At 35.8% G+C, this 17,442-nt stretch overlaps 1 protein-coding gene across 5 annotated transcripts in view; it reads right to left on the bottom strand.

Annotated features, from left to right (window-relative positions):
- LOC149080858 (solute carrier family 15 member 1-like) overlaps positions 1-17,442 on the bottom strand; it is a 65,563-nt gene that overhangs the window by 15,881 nt on the left and 32,240 nt on the right. For all 5 annotated transcript variants that reach the window (XM_089237530.1, XM_089237532.1, XM_089237533.1 and 2 more), the window contains 4 exons: positions 11,042-11,124; positions 7,094-7,171; positions 5,999-6,088; positions 5,089-5,133 (listed from right to left, as the gene is read on the bottom strand). In XM_089237530.1, coding sequence (XP_089093656.1) covers positions 5,089-5,133; positions 5,999-6,088; positions 7,094-7,171; positions 11,042-11,124 — 296 coding nt within the window. The remainder of the gene's footprint in view (positions 1-5,088; positions 5,134-5,998; positions 6,089-7,093; positions 7,172-11,041; positions 11,125-17,442) is intronic.

The raw sequence follows: 17,442 nt of genomic DNA, 5'->3' as shown, positions 1-17,442 counted from the left end.
CTTAGGCGATAATTTGTTGTAATTACCATAACTCAAAAATATGAGAAGCAAAACAATTCAATGCTTCACAATCCAAAATTAAGCATTTAAAAAGGTATAAAATATACATTAGCTGATGCTGAAGACTAAAAATTAGGTATCTTGCAAGGAGAAAATATTTCATCCTGTTAGTATACACAAAAAATAAACCGAAGCATTCAGGATCACAGCATAATGCATATCCATGACCACTCAGCCAAACTCACCCCATCATTTCAAATTTGTTTTTTACAGCCAAAGTAGCATTCATAAAAATTATTTTTAATGTACTGAAGTCAAAAGACATGATTGCAGCCGATAGTGGAAATAAAAAATGACAGCAAAAAAAGAAATGCAATGATACCTTTGACTTGCATCATCATTTAGTTCATAAGCTGTAAGTCAAGATGAATTTTTCCATGGATATGATATAAAAATAATAAGGCAAAAACTATTGTTTCAATCAAAATTCTAATGACCATGGTTAATTGTATCTATTTCTGCTGTTGCTGAACAAGTAGTTATTCTTATAGTTCCATCATAAGCCACCTCGTTGGGCATTTTGCCTGTTGTGGCGTTGTATTTGTATAAAAGTATAGGAGTTGTGTTGAGGCGTGGAGAAGGTCTTGAGAAAAAAATGCACAGATTTTCTTTATTTTTCCTTAAGCCGATTTTATTCTCTGAACAAAAAGTACGGGAAAAAGGGATTGAAAATATTAGACTAGTCTTGAAAAAAAAGGTGCCAAGCATGGAATGCTAAATACGGCTGATACAAGGTTTGTTCAAAGTATCCAATCATAATTTTTTGTGCATAAACAAATGAAACTAGGAAGGCATGGTTTTGTGCATGTATATAGATGATCCTAATGTGCATGCTTGAATTGTCCCCTGCTTGCAGAAGCTACCAGTCACCGGCAGATTGCTGATGAGTGAAGAAGTGAACACCGTCAGACTTTCATTTGACTGAATCTGATCCTTTCAGGGGACATTTCAGCTTGGGGAAGAGCCAAAAGGCGCATCGAGCCATGTCGAGAGAATAGAGAGCCTGATGAAGCACATCCGTGTTGTTTAGCCAGAAAATGCTGAACCAAATGTGAAGAATGGGCAAGAATCATGCATTATCATGACGGAGCTCCCAATTGCTTGCAACTTACAAGTTCTGCCCTTTGTGTCTCACAGCGTCATGAAGGTGACTCGGAATCTTTTGGTAGTATTCCTTGGTGATGGTTATGCCGTGTGATGCATACTCATGATGAACCACATCACTAGAATCAAAGAAGATGGTCCTGTACTCTTTCCACTGATATGCTACCATCTTTGAAGCGGTTGTACATTGTACCACTCCTTTTCCTGTGGGATGCCCATTGCTGCATCCCCTGAAGTCCTGTCGAGTCTTACATATTTTTTCCATTCAGGAATCACCGAGCTGTACACAAAATTTAATGAAGTAGCATTGTTCTGGCATTTTTTTTTTCTGGAATTTCGTTAAAAATGAAAATCACTTGCACTTCCTCACTCATCGCCGATCTGTCGGTGACTGGAACCTTCTGCAGACAGGATTAAATTCAAGCATAGGCATTAGGATCATCTATATACGTGCACAAAACTATGTCTAGCTAGCTTCATTGGTTTAACCCCTTCGCATACAAATGGTTGAAGTTAAATTTGAATGATCTGTATTAGACATATAGGCGATAAATATGGAAGCCTTGCTCCACATTAAAAGAAAGAAAGAAAGAAAATAAATAAGGGTGGGAAGAAACAGTACAGAGATATATTGGATAAGAGAGTGCATGTATTAGTACAGTGCCTCTCCCCCCCCCACCCCCACAATAATGTTGTTTTGTAGTTTTTTTTCACTTGCCCGCTTTCTCACTTCCATGTATGTAATAGAAGGATTAGTTCTGAGAAAAATACATTACAGGTGTCTGTGGGGGGGGGGATACCATGAAGAATGAGGGGGGGGGGGGAATCTGAGAAGAACCACCACCATTGTTATCTCATTGAGATATCATGATGGTGGTGGGAGAACAGAGAAGGTAGAACACACAATTTTGTTTCGTAGGGTTACAATAAACACTATCGGGAAAAAAATCAGTCAGCTAGCTGGATTGAATTTATCCCACTGGAGTTTGAACGCAGTATTATGTCCTTGATCATAAAGGAGTCAAGTCCACAAAAAAATTGTGGTGGGATACTTTTTAAAAAATTTTATATTTCTAAAAACTTACCAGTGGAAATGAAATGCTATTACATATCTGCAGTAAATTGAAATGCAAATTCATGTGAACATGAAACTAAATGCTGAACATGACAAATATGTGCTACAAATGCATAATGATGCCCTTTTTAGTCACAATGTTATTTATAGACAATAATTATCTTCACATGTGCAATGTCGGAGAAGATCACAAATACTTCATTGAAAATACAGGAAAACATAGGGACAGTTGTAAATAATTTGGGATGGTGAAAATTATGGGAAAATATAGGGTCATATGGTCACCTCATCTTTTCTTATCAATTCTTCACTTCAATGCTACTTTTGCTGGGAAATACTTTCTTTCTGAGAACGTGAAGCTAAAAGACAAAGATTTGCTTGGTGAATTAAGCTGAAGGATATTACTGTAATTATGAAAATATGAGAGTTTTATGGTGTTTTACCGCAAACGTAAATTCACCCTTTTCACCACGATATTAAATTTTGATAGGCCAAGAGGGGTACATGAATGTTACAGAACAATGTAAGAATATTGGGGGAAAAAATGAGCCTTTTTTGTCAGCAATTTTTTAAATGGATGCATTATTATTTTCATCATATGTGTGCTAAAGATATAAGCAAAGATGTGAATATGAAATAGTAAATGAATGGGGGAAAAAATGTTTATTTTAAAAAAAATTAAAGTTAAATCTTTTAACGCAATTGCTAAGGATTGAATAATATGAATCAGAAACAGATACTCACAACATCTATCACTTCTGCAAGAAAACCAGATTTATGCAAAAGAGAGGGAACTTTTGTGGTTCTTTTCACTATTAACATAATTTGGCAGGTTTCCCAACAAAATCTGATTGATTATTTCCCTGACCAAAACTCAAAATTTTCCCTAGCTTTCCTTTACCAAAACACTGGGAGAAATATAATTCAAAATCTTAATGTCTGATATTTTTGAATTTTTGTTTTAGAGTTAGTTTTTTTCCTTCACGGAACTTTTCCCTAGCTTTTATCAAATATTCGCATATTTCCCTGACTTCTGTCAACTATTTTACATTTTTCCTGACTTTTCAGTTGCTGGGAACTTTCGAGAGAAAATGCTTCGAGACAGAGAACTGAAAATACTTTGATCTAGCATACAGTGAATATTTTTTCCCTCAATACATAGAGATAAAGCTACTCTCCTGTACATACTGTGAACTTGAATACATATATGTACAAAGTTAGATTTGCATGATAAATTAAATTCTATTAAACCTTAATTAAAACTGGACCTGCTTATAACGAGAAGTTAGCAAAAATGCTTGTTAAATCAGAGCACTCACTAGATCTGTTTTCAAGTAGAAGAAATAAAATTTGAGAAATTAAGTGCTTGTAACAAATACATAAAACAATGCACAGTTAAACTCGCTTATAGCGAAAAGTTTGTTTTCAGTGAAATTAATCTTTCATTAAATCTTTCCCTCCCTATATATATAAATCTGTTTTCAAGTCAAAGAAATTAAATTTCAAGAATTAAGTGCTTATAAGGGAATATAAGATTACATTGATATTTGAAATATAAAATGTTTTTTGCACTTTCTTTAGTAACTTAATGATATCTATCCAACTTTGAGGATGAAAAATTTAATTTTTTCAAAATTTTTTCCAAAAAAAATAAAGAGCACAACATTTGAGAAAGAAAAATCTTCTATTAATGATCCTCACACTCAAACACATTGAGTTGGTATTGGACAAAGCTGTTGTAGCTATTTTTTGAAAATTCTGATTGGTCAGTTGCTCATCATTTTCTACATACTCATTTCTCTTTAGTAAACAGTGTTGATGTTCTTACACAATGGCAACAAACCTGAGAAGAGGGGGTGATAAATCTTTTGGCAAACCATTTGATTGGCAGTCATCTAAGGTCCATTATTATGAGAATGTTAAAAGGAAACTCGGTTTTATGATCATCCTTGCATCATCATCACTCTTTACATTTTCTCTGATTTTTGTATTTATTTTTTGAAGTTTCCAGTCTGGTACTTCATTAAATCTGAGCTATCGTAAAAAAAAAATCTACTTGCTAAAAGAGTGACAGAATTGCCACACAATTCGTATTGTACCAAGCAAAATGCATTCATTTGCTCTGACTTCAATTTAAATCCAGACTATCGCTAAAAGCAAGCTCATTATAAGCAAGTCTGACTGTATTAATGTTTAATTATTCACTCTTTTCTAGGAACATTATAGTTTCTATTTGAGTTATGCATCTTATATCTTGAGTTATAATCTTGTGATTTCTTCTACAGGTTTTTAGTTAAAACCTTTTTTTGGGGCCATTCAAGTATTACATAAGCAGATTTTCAGCCATTTTTGACCCCCCCCCCCCACCCCCCGTTATTAGCAAAAGTCAGCAAAACACCCCCTCCCCCCGTCAGAAAAATTTCATCAGCAGCTTAGAATATTTCATATCTTCGAAAAGGGTGGCTGATGACGTAAGCAAACCTTCATTCCCTCCTCCCCCCCCCCCTCGATGCTGACGTAATACTTGAATGACCCCTTTGGACATTTTTCCCAATAAATAAATAACACCTGACAACAAAAATTACCTTCAAAACAAAACACATGGAAGCTCATATTGGAAATTAAGCCTGTTATCTAATGATAAAGAATAAAATGAGCTTGTTGGTTACGCAAGGAATTAATAGCCACTTAAGCTTATATATAGCATCCAGACTATATATCTACTATTAATGTCAGAAACTAGTATTTTCTTATATTTTATGTTGACATATATTCATTCATTTGACACAAACTTGCATAACACAACAGAATATATGTTCAAAAACTTGAGAATAAGAAGTTTGACTCACTGTTCTGCCATCCAGATTAATTGCCTGCAAAACCCATTTGGATCCCTTTGGCAGAATAAAATAAATGTTAAAGGGCGATAAGTAACCGCATGTATGAATAAAAAAATGTCATTTGAACAAATGAAAACTATACAGAATTACATCAGGCTTATTTAAAATGCCATTTTGTAGCACATACAAGTTAATTTCAACATGTTTAATTGGTGCTTAGGTTTTTTTTTGTAATTTCTCTAAAATCAATAATGCATTACATAATTCTGTTTTTGTTAGCATAGTACAAAAAACCTCAACTCCCACAGCTTGTCTCAAAGTGTGTAACACATTTTTCGAAATTGCTTTATGGGCCAGGTGAAATTCTTGAATGCACCAGAGTTTGTGCATCCATGGTACAGATGGAATGCAATTCACGCACTTAAATTTTTTTTTTAATCCACTGAAGCTACAACAATGATATATGTCAAAGATTTGCTTGGGAGCTGGACTAAGATGGGCAGCAGAACAAATGGTTGCCTTGGAGGAATAATACATTTTTACATTTTTGTTTCCAGTTGCGGCTCTAGCTCTGAGACACTAATACAGTCGAATCCCTTCATAATGAACGCCAAGAGACCAGAGGAATCACTTCGTTAAAACGAAATTTCGTTACAAAGGAATTTCAGGTTACCTAGCATTGTTCCTATGTAAACTTATTTCGGGGATTAGAAAGTGTTCATTAAAACGAGATTTTCGCTATAACGATATTCATTAAAACAGGATTCGACTGTATATCAGAAGTTAATTTAAGAGATTATCTTATTGATATACTGTTAGGACTTATGCTTTCTGCCTACCAATAATTTTTTCTGTAACAAAACAGGAAGAAAAATTATTTATCAAATCTCATCATAATGGTTTTTACAAAACTTCTTACCATTTGCTCAAAAAGCGCAAAAAATATAGGTAGAGGCAAATATAGAAATAAAATATGCAGCACTGTCTTTACATCTGCAATGAAAGGCACCTGGAAGAACAGTATTCATGGAATTATATGGTGGTGTAATAAATTGCTCTCAAAACACATAGTGAAGCCTCACTACAACAATATAGTTATAATGATAAAAATCTCTCTACAACAATATTTTTAAAAATCTTGTTTGAATTGCCTGTTGTATAATGTTAAACTCCTCTCGATACAACAATATCTTTTACGACTGAGAATCCCTCTATATCATTTTTTTAGGAGATTTTCAAATGGCTACAACGATGGTTTTTATATTTTTCTGTCAAAATCACCTTTAGTATATTTTTAAATTCTTCACCAGTTTTTGTTCTTTCGAGAGTGTTTGATAGCATCAGTATTTTGCACTATCTAATACCCTCCGAAAGTGTTATGGAAGTTGCAGTGAAGCTACTTTCTGTGTAGTACACAAAAGTGCTGTACAGTAAACCACACTTTACAGTGCGGAACAACTAATTAAATTGTATTAATCAACCATTTATATAAATATTGTGAACAAATACTTATAAATGCATTTTATGATGGTATTAACAATGCCAATTCAGAAGAGATAATGCTACCTCTGGATAACCTCTCTACAATATTTTTTCTTTGTCCGCAGAATACTGTTATATCAAGGTTTCACTGTATAATAGAATCACAGGGTTAAAGCAACAACATTTATGTGAATACTATTTGCAGAATTCTGTGTCGCATTGTTGCATAATGACATCCCATTTTCTATAGGCCTAATGCCACACAGTACAGCTCATTACACAGCAGATTTCTTGGAACCTGTTTTGTAGCAATGTTATAACTTATCTGTGATACAGTTTCACAAAAAATAGGTCATTTGTGATACATAAAAAAAACCTTCTCTGTAGCAGTACTAGGATGGTGCTGATAAACAGCTATTCACAAATTCACAAACACAATTCTGTCCCAGACCAATCAACAACATTTTCGATCATATGGTATAATGTGATTATAGAAACACATATGAAGATACAAAGATACAAATTAACTCACATCATATTTATCATCAGCATATTCAATCCAATGCTTTCTCTTCTCTGTTCCAGCAGAATACCTCCTGGAAATTGCATGCTACATAAAACAAGAAAATTCACAAAATTTCAGCAAATGACATAACATACAAGTTATGATACTGTGCAAAGCGATCATTAAATTCATTCAATAGAGATGCCCTTATGGGTTGTGCAAGCAATTACACAACCACAACAGATCCTGATATAAGCTTGTGGTAATAGAAAATGTTTAAAAAAATCTAGATAGCATAAAAAATTAGCACAATAAGTTTTTTTCAGAAAGAATTCCTCACAATTACTGTATTTTTGACCAGAGCATCCCATCTTTTAAGAGCTTTCCAGTCAACTGATATAATTAGAGTACACACACATATTATTTGATCATGTTGAATGAACCTCAAAACCTTTAAAACATTGATCACGCCCACATTGAACATGGAAGGACCAGGCAACATCCAACTTCACATCTCAGAGAGATATGAAGCGGCCCACAACAAGATGAGGGAAATAACAGCAAGATTGGCTCTTTTAAAGTAATATGCAATACAAACTCTGTTGTATAAGCATCAAGTGAATTGAAAGAATTTAATTGATGCGAAGAAAACATGGAAGCACAATTAACATAAATTTTGGAAATGGGAGCAAAGCATACCAAAATTTGAATTTATGTGAATACATAGCAAATATTTCAAATCAATGCATGAAATTTCAAGATTTGATTTTATTCAATTACAGATGGCAGGACCATAGAAAGAAATTTCTTTTGAAATGGGACGCAAACTAATACAGTAGAACCTTTCTAATTCAGATGGATTCATAATCTGGACACTTATGCCAAGAATTTTCTTTTTTTTCTCAACCAGGGACTTCGACATTTTTCTTCAACCAAATTCTGTTTCAGCTTTTCAAAACTTTTCAGCTTTTTCATCAGTCATTTTCTATATTTCTTCCACCACACTTTCCAGATGTATTGCATTGATGTCCACTGCTGTTTTTGGGCTCCTAGGAAAGTGGGACAATGATGGCACATCTTGATGAATGTGATTAGTCAGAAATGTAGCTTTGGTCAGAAACTTTCCTTTCTTTGTTTCATTTCTCCAAGCTGTACAGTTAAACTTAGTATTTTAGAACTTGTCCATGATCTATTATTTATACTGATTATCTAGTGAATTTCCAAACATGCCGAAAATGTCAGAAAATTGGGGTATTTTATTTATTTTTAATTACTATAATAATACTATATTAGCACTATGTTTTGGATTTTAGATTTGTTCTATTACAGCAAGTCAGATTGTTTATAAACTGACCAGAACTTTTTGAGGTTTTGTCTTTGGTAGGGCATAATTTTAATTTTGTTCTGTCTGAGGTAGCTTTTAAGGCAGTAATTTTGTTTCTTTTACTTGAAGTAGCAGTTTTTATATTTGTGAATTACTTTAAATTTTGAGCAATCCATATCATCTTGCATACTAATATGAAGCTTCTGAAGCTTCAACCTTTGGATGTTGACAAATCATCAACTTAAAATTTCTTCTAATCAAATGACGGGATTTGTTCTGAAGAGTTTAAATCGATGTTTTCTGTCTTTTATGTGTGTGTGATTTGCATTTGTAATTCGAAAATTTAGAATTTTGTATCATTTGTAGAATTTCATATAGTATAGAATGGTTTTGATTTTTTTTTTCTGAAAGTGATTATCAGGCTATTGTTTTGTTTTAGGTACAGGTAGTATTTTGTTTTTGATTTCATATGTTTGTATTTTTTTTTAATGTAAATTGTGTGGGTGATTTGTTAAATCATTTGCCCAAGAATTTTCTCTGTGTATTGAGATCTGAATGTGGTACTTTGTATACACGGGTAGTAAAGTTACTATTACACATTGTCATATCAATCTCAGATACATATATGAGAAGCTTATACAAGTTTTCTTTGTTTGATTGAATTAGCCCTAATTTTGTCTTGTCTGGGAATTTTAGAACAAAGTTTATTCTTTCGAAAAGGTACAATACGTACTGTACAATGAATTCATAAATTTCTATGTCGTTGAGAGCAAATTCACTCGCATACTCAATTGGTATTTTAAAATCTGCTTAATATTGTGGATTTTTGTGATTTATTGACATACCATTTGTTGTGGATTTATGTGTTTTATTTTGCTCAAGTGTGGAACCCTATTTAACAGACTCAGAATGAGGACTGTCAAACATAAGGTCGAAAGAGTCTTTAGGCAGAGAGGCTTAATGATGACAATGTTAGTTACTAGCAATATTCACTGAGAGTACTGCAGGGGATACATAACTTACATTAACATAATAAGTGAACACACACACAGGATTGATGCTTATCATCAGATAAAGTCATATGTCCTCCGGGATGGGCTGAGTGTGTCACAGGCATGCCAAAAATGTCAATTGATGTGGCAGATAAAAGCTGCAAATGGAAACATAATGCTTTAAGTTCTTGTGAGAAAATTTAATTTAGTTAGCTGAGATATTTGAATTAAAAAACAAGTCAGGAGAGAATGACATAAATGAGGAAAAGAACAGTTGTCTGTTAGTTTATGCTGTCCCCCCCCCCCTTTTCACACAGTTTTTTGAATTCAAATATCTCAATGAATATTACATTGAGGAACATTTTTTTTTGTTAACCTCAAGAGAGACATGGCAATAACGTTCTAATTGTGTTTTGGAGCAAAAGATGTTCATATAAAAAATTATTCTTTAATTTTGATATAACTATACAACTCCTTACAAAGTAAATAACTTATCTGAGGTCTCAACATTATTTGGATATTTTTTTCTAATTGGAAATACATCTCTAAGATCAACGATTCATCAGTAATTTGTGCCACATGCTGTTAGCTATGCACCCTGTATATTACTCTATTAATTTTCTTTTAAAGAAAAATATGAATCAAAATGTTTAAAGAGGTACATTACTGCTTCAAATGAAAACTTGGGAAATAAATGAAACTGATCTGTAATTTGATAAGTTTCATAATCTTGAATTACCTAGGTCGAAAGGAGTCCAGATTAGAAAATTAGAGAGCTTCTACTGTAGTTCAGTAAACTTAACCATGCAATTCTATACATTTTTCCATTTTTCATGTTTTATTCTCGAATTTTCACCATTACAGCGAATTTTCACCATTATTTTCGACATATTACCATTTAAGTATACACTAGAGCGAATGAGAATAACTTACAATCACATTTATTTACATAGCTGCCTAAAAAAACCAGCGTGTTCGCCATCTCTCTCGTCCAACAGTCAACAACCTGTCTTCCTTCGGCTCCATGGTTTTTTCACCCGATCCGATTATTATACATCACTTCATATCACTTCTGACACAGAAACAACTGGGAAAAGTTCTTTCCCTACCAGACTTGAGACAACCACCAATAGATGGCACATTAATATACCCTTGCTGAAAGTCTCCTCAGTCCACGACGATGATGGAAGTATATTACGACTTTCTCTAGAAAGAAAGATTTGTAACTCAACTTGAGATTGGTAGTAAATTGTTGTATGGCAACATGATCAGGGTTGGCGAGCGGTAGAAAGAGTTCCCTAAAAATATTACCTTTTGCCAGCATCTGTTGTTAATCCTTTTTTTTACTCTGGCAGAGAAGATAATAATAGTTGAAAAATTGACCGTACTATTGGGGCGGGGAAAATAAAACCCTTTTCTTCTGTTTAAATTAGCATGCAAATAAAAAGTCAAATACAGATAACTACTTCATGCTTCTTTACTGTAAGGAAGCTGTGAATGGTGCAGCACTATGTGTAAAGGAGAAGATCCCCCACCTCCCCCAATCACCATAGTAAAGAAACTGAATACACTCCCACGGCAACCAAAAACAATTGGTTAATGAATTTGATTGGAACAATTACATATGAAGATAATTTAACATGTACAATATGCACTTACACAAATGCATTTGCCAAACTTGATCAAAACATCTCCTTCAGGTGGCTTGATTTTATACAGGGGTTTTCCAATCAGAAATATGACTAGAAGAAAGACAAGTTTTCAATTACTAATGTTAAAATAAAAAGACCTTCGTGTATATTTTATACACAGATTACAGATCCTACATATTTATCAGAAAAATATGAAACATTTTCAATAGCAATATGAATTATTGAAATTATGAAATCACTCCTAGGAAAAATATGTAATCCAGAACTTAACAATTCACAAAAAAAAAAAAAACCTAGGAGCCAGTATAATTTTTTAGTAGCCAAAAGTTTTTCTTGAAAGAAAAAAAAGATCTAAAATACGTTTTTTTCCCAACTTTTTCAAGACATACTGAAAGTGATCTTTTTCCATGTCGTAGATACAGTCGAATCCTGTTTTAGCAAATACCATTATAGCGAAAAAATCTCGTTTTAACAAACACTTTTCTAATCCCTCAAATAAGTTTACATAAGAACAATGCAAAAACCTGGAATTCATTTATAACAAAATTTCGTTATAACAAAGTGATTTTTCTGGTCTGTTGGAGTTTGTTATAATGAGATTTTACTATATATTGATATAAATTCTAAAAATTTTGTGCTGTTCTCAGACTCTGATATAGTAACCAACATGGCTGGACAAATCACAAAAAAATCTAGGTGCCAGAACAGCTTTATGTTCCAAAAAAAAATTTTACCTAAAGAAAAAGGTACAAAATTGTATTTTTTTTACTTTTCAGGACATAGAGACAAAAGGCAGCTTAAAAGAGGGTGCAAGGAGTGTGGCATACCCAGGTGGGAAGTTGTAAGGGTGGCAACTTAGGCTTTAGTTAAACACCAAATTCCCTCCTGACCTGGTCCCCTATTTTTTAGGTCACTTTTTTGGTCACTCACATGCTAGCACACTGCTTTGATCACTCACATGCTTGCAAACTCTAGGTCACTTGTTTGGTCCCTTATCGACCTAGTCTCTCGATCTTATGAACTGAGACGAATTTATAGTTTTGCGAATTCCAGCATCCTTCTCCCATCATACTAGTTTTCTTGACCACTCATTCTTCAAATTTGCCGCCTTGGGATATAGCACCCTAAGCCCACTCTGTAAATATGCCTCTGCAAATGACATCATATTTTTGAGCCAAACCTTGCTGATAAAGATGTTGAGAAAACTTCAGGCAGAAGACAGAGCTTGGGATAGTAATAGCACGAGCAAGAATATACTCTATTACAAACATTGGCATAATCAAAGGCGGGTTTGGAGTTCTAACCTCCCCCCCCCACTCCCGAGCCAAGATTATAGTGTTATTTTGCAGGAAAAAACTTAACCCCCCCCCCCAGAAGGAAAAAAAATCTGAAAACCAACCTCGAGAAAATTCTGCGTACGCCTTAAGAATTTGGCTTCCTACTTGTTCAATAACTGGCTCATCAGGAACTGCTTTAAAAATAATTTTTAACTGAAATCCTGTCAGCCTTGCCCAAGTCTTCTTAAGGGGTGGCGCGCGCGCACACACACACACATGAGGCATTGCAGCTGGGCAGCAGGTAAACTCGAGAAACCACTGATAGCAAGCCTCTCTCATGTTGGCAGATATGCTGCAATAAATTCTAAAATATCTTTACGGTTCTCAGCAATTACACGAAGAACATTTGAACATTTTAGGCACCAATACCAATTTTTTAGTTACCATGGTGACCTGGTGCCTGGGATTAGTCCAGTCCTGGTAACCATTCATAGAAAGTTTTAGGTGCCAGAAGTCGCCATGCAACCTGGTGTTCGCCAAGTCCTGATATAATTGGAACATACTATTTTTCTTTCTTTCATCCTGTTTTATCAAGAGAGAATACATCTCTTTTTTAAATCTATATATATAAAATTGATTTTCATTCTGTGCGTTCTCTATACAAATCTACAATTTTAGATTGATCGTCACCAAATTTTACACATATACCATATGGAAGCCCAGACTTGAACATGATAGGCTACTTTAAACGTTTATGAGATCTGGGCAAATGCATGAAATGGGCGAAAAACTGTTGGGCAACAATGGTTTCTGGGCATCAACAATCCTTTTGCATATGGGGGGGGTATTGATAGAGTTCCCTATCACTACATTTCCGACATGCATATGCCTTTACAATGGTTTGTCACTTCTCTAATCCTGTTAGTATATGTATAGTAGTTTATGCCTTTGTAATGGTTTATCACGTTTCAATCCTCCCAGTAATGAGGCTTTTTGAATAGACGCCATAATCATCATTACTCCTGAGGGACATACACTGGATGATCCCCATAGAAATCTGTGTTAAAATTGCCAATTTTACTGTAGAAATGCAGAAATTTAGTTTGATTTTTCGCCACATCAATAATTTTAAAAATAGAATTGAATTCCAGATTTTTGAAACATTGAGTTCGCTTAAAGCCCAGAAAATTAAATATAAAATAATTAGCCAGACCTACTTTTGAGTTGGATATCCATGCAATAAGGGGCCATTCAAGTATTATGTCATCATCGATGGAAGGTTCTGATTTGCTGACTTTTGATGTGATCCGATGCTTGTAGTGACGACATAAAACGTAATGAAAAACTTAACGATTTAATATACGAAAGAAACATAACGAGAAGGATGACACGTGTATACAAATCGGTGGTACGATTCCAACTGGCATTTTTTCTTTTTTTACAATCACCAGGAGCGTGAGGAGGGTGCGCCATCTATACAGATAAGAACGCACTACAGCACTCCCCCTCCAGTCGAAGACGAAACATTTAAGAGAAGAAAATTTGAATAATAATCATACAAATAATTAAAAAAATTGCAATATATATATATACCATACATAATTATGAATCATATAGCTAATTTCGAAGGGTCAATACGAAATCGCACTCTTCGGCCAGACCTGGAAATATACTGATTTTTGAACGTGCCACATAAATTATTATTTAACATAAAACATGGCTTAAGGCGATCTATGGATACATTTTTATGATTGCCATTAATGTTCAACATAAAATACTTATCAGTTCTTGAAATAACTTCAAATGGTCCGGTGTATGGTTGTTGTAGAGGTTTGCGTACACAGTCTTGTCGGACGAATACTGATGGAGAAGTTAGCAAGTCTGTCGAGACGAAGGGCTTAGACGAATTGTGATGAGAGGTTGGTACTGGTCTCACATGGGAGAAATGGTCTCTCAGTCTCTGCAAGAAGTCATATCGAGGTAGGACGTCTCGCTCATCCGAGTGCCGGAAGAGTTCACCAGGAAGGCGTAGGGCTGTGCCGTATACCAACTCAGCGGTTGATACTTGGAGGTCTTCTTTGATGCTGGAACGTAACCCCAACAGGACTGTAGGTAGAACCTCTGTCCAGTGCTCGTTACTTTTGAGGACACACATCAGAGAGGCTTTGAGATCGCGGTGGAATCTCTCAACCTGGCCGTTACACTTTGGATTGTAGGCAGTGGTGCGGGATTTTTCGATGCCGCACAGCCGTGCAAGAGAGCGAAATAGATCACTCTCAAACTGACGACCTTGATCTGTGGTCAACTTTTCAGGAACGCCAAACCGACACACCCAGGTAGAAAAGAATGTCTCAGCTGTAGTTTCAGCGGTTTGGTTAGACATTGGTACCGCTTCGGGCCACCGTGTGTACCGATCAACGCATGTCAAGAGATACGTGTATCCTTTAGAGGGAGGCAAGGGTCCGACAATGTCCAGATGAACGTGTGCAAAGCGAGAATCAGGAACCTGGAAAGAGCCTAAAGGAGACTTGGTATGTTTGATAACCTTCGACTTCTGGCAAGCGATGCAAGTACGACACCAATCTTTGCAGTCTCTCGCAATCGATTTCCAAATAAATCGTTTGCGTACCATACCTAGAGTGGCTTTTATCCCAGGATGGGACAGATTATGCACAGAGTCGAACGCTAGACGTCGCATTGAAACGGGTACATACGGACGTATACCGTCAGTAGACACATCGCAGTAGATATTAACACCAGAGATATCGAGGCGTTTTAGCTGAAGCCCAGTTTCACTTTGAAGCAAGGTATGCAATTCATCATCATCTGCCTGCGCCCGTGCCAATTCTGCATAATCGATTGTACAAGGAGTGTGGATTTCACAAATTCTTGAGAAAGCATCAGCTATGACGTTACTATCCCCAGGCAAATATCGTAAATCTGTCGAAAACTGACTAATATATTCAAGATGTCTAAGTTGCCGGGGAGAACATTTATCGTTACGTTGTTTGAAGGCATACGTGAGAGGACGATGATCACTGAAAATTATGAAGTTGCGTCCCTCCAAAATGTGCTTGAAATGCTTAACAGCTGAATATATTGCTAAGAGCTCTCTGTCATATGTACTGTACTTTTTTTCAGTCGAACTGAGCTTGCGTGAAAAAAATGACAATGGTTGGGTTTTGTTTCCTATTTGCTGTTGAAGGACTGCACCCAATGAAGTGTCGGAAGCATCGGCAGTCAAAAACAATTTTGCATTCGGAACAGGATGGGCCAGAAGTGCGGCGTTGGCAATTGATTGCTTGCATGACAAAAAAGCGGATTTGGCCTCCTCAGACCAAACTATTTCAGTTTTATCTTTTTTTATCTTGCTTTTTGCTAATTCATGCAAAGGAGCTTGCACCCTGGCGGCATCTTTAAGGAATCTGTGATAGAAATTTACAATTGCCAAAAAACGCTTCAATTCAGTCACTGTTGACGGCAATGGATAATCGAGCAATGTTTGTACTCGATCTGGTAAAGGTGCAATCCCATCGGGAGAAACAAGAAAACCCAGAAAATTAATTTGACGTTGACCGAATACACATTTAGATGGATTGATCACGATACCATAGTCATTTAGTCTTTGAAAAACACGTTTTAAGTCAGCTTCATGAGATTTTTCGTCAATGGAAGCGATTAACAAATCATCGAGATATGCGTAACAACAATCTAAGTCGCGAAATGATTCGTCAATAAAACGCTGAAACGTTTGAGCTGCATTTTTCAGGCCGAAGCACATATAAACATATTCGTATAGCCCGATGGGCGTAATTATGGCGGTTTTGGGAATGTCTTTAGGATTGATTGGTATTTGGTGATATGCTTTTATTAAATCGATTTTTGAAAAAATCTTTTTACCACTCAAGTTGATGGAAAAATCCTGTATATTTGGAAGTGGGTATCTATCTGGGATGGTTATTGCATTGAGTCCGCGGAAGTCCCCACAAATTCTCCATTCGTTGCTTTTTTTGGGTACAAGATGGATGGGACTCGACCAAGGGCTTTTTGAGGGCCGAATTATACCTTGTTGCAACAGTTCATTGAATTGTTTTTTAACAGCTGCAAGTTTTTCAGAAGACAATCTTCTAGCTTTTGCGAAAACCGGTGGTCCCGTAGTTTCGATGAAGTGCATGACAGAGTGTTTCTTTGGAACTGCATTTAAAACTGAGCTGGTAAGCTGAGGAAATTTGGCTAATATGCGGTGGTACGGAGAATCACCAGAGATCGGCGTTAAACCAAAAGAGCCGTTTTGGGATTCTAAACCATTCACTGATAGCGATGTTTCGTTATCGATCAAACGAGAATTTTTAACATCTATAAGCAAACCAAATCTTTCCAAAAAGTCGGCTCCAATAATGGGATGTGAAACATCTGCCACAGTGAAAACGAAAGGAAAGTCCCTCCTTAGTCCAAGATTTAGAACTAGATTTTTGTTGCCAAACGTTCGGATTTCGGATCCATTTGCAGCATACAGTGAGAGTTTGTGAGGTTTTGTCAAGTTAGTCAGGCGTTTCGGAAAACAACTGATTGATGCGCCAGTGTCAATTAGAAATCGGAAACCCGTATTAACGTCGATGACAAATAGGCGACTATGGAGAAGGCTTTCGTCAGCTGTCGCCGAAACAGACGAGCCCACTAGTTTTCCTGAAACTGACATGGAGGAATACATTTATGAGCTTTTTCTCCAAACTGCTCATGGTACCAGCAAAGCCTTCCATTTTTCAAAGCATCGCCGAATTTATTTCGGCTACGAGATTGAGATCGTTTGCGATAACCGCGAGATGGTCTAGGAGATCGCGAAAGCCTTTCAAATGATTGCCGTAGCGAAGCAATTTCGTTTTTCAAATCATCAAACTCGGAAGTGTGAGACACAGCTGAAGTATTAGATGACACATGAGAAACCTCACAGATTTTGTCGGCTATTTTCGCTAACCCAATTAACGGTTCACTAGAAGCTTGTAATATTTGTTGGGAGTGCAAAGGTAATCTCTGCATCCAGAGATTTCTCAAAATGTCACTTTCCATTTTACCCTCAGCTAACGTTTGCATTTCGTGCAAAAGCTGGGACGGGCGTTTGTCGCCTAGTTGA

This window comes from Pholcus phalangioides, unplaced genomic scaffold (assembly GCF_987345545.1).
Source record: "Pholcus phalangioides strain wild (caught in Gottingen) unplaced genomic scaffold, Ppha-v1.0 ptg000010l_1, whole genome shotgun sequence".
Classification (NCBI taxonomy): domain Eukaryota; kingdom Metazoa; phylum Arthropoda; class Arachnida; order Araneae; family Pholcidae; genus Pholcus; species Pholcus phalangioides.
Note: the sequence above shows the minus strand (reverse complement) of the source record. Positions and strands in the feature narration are given on the sequence as shown.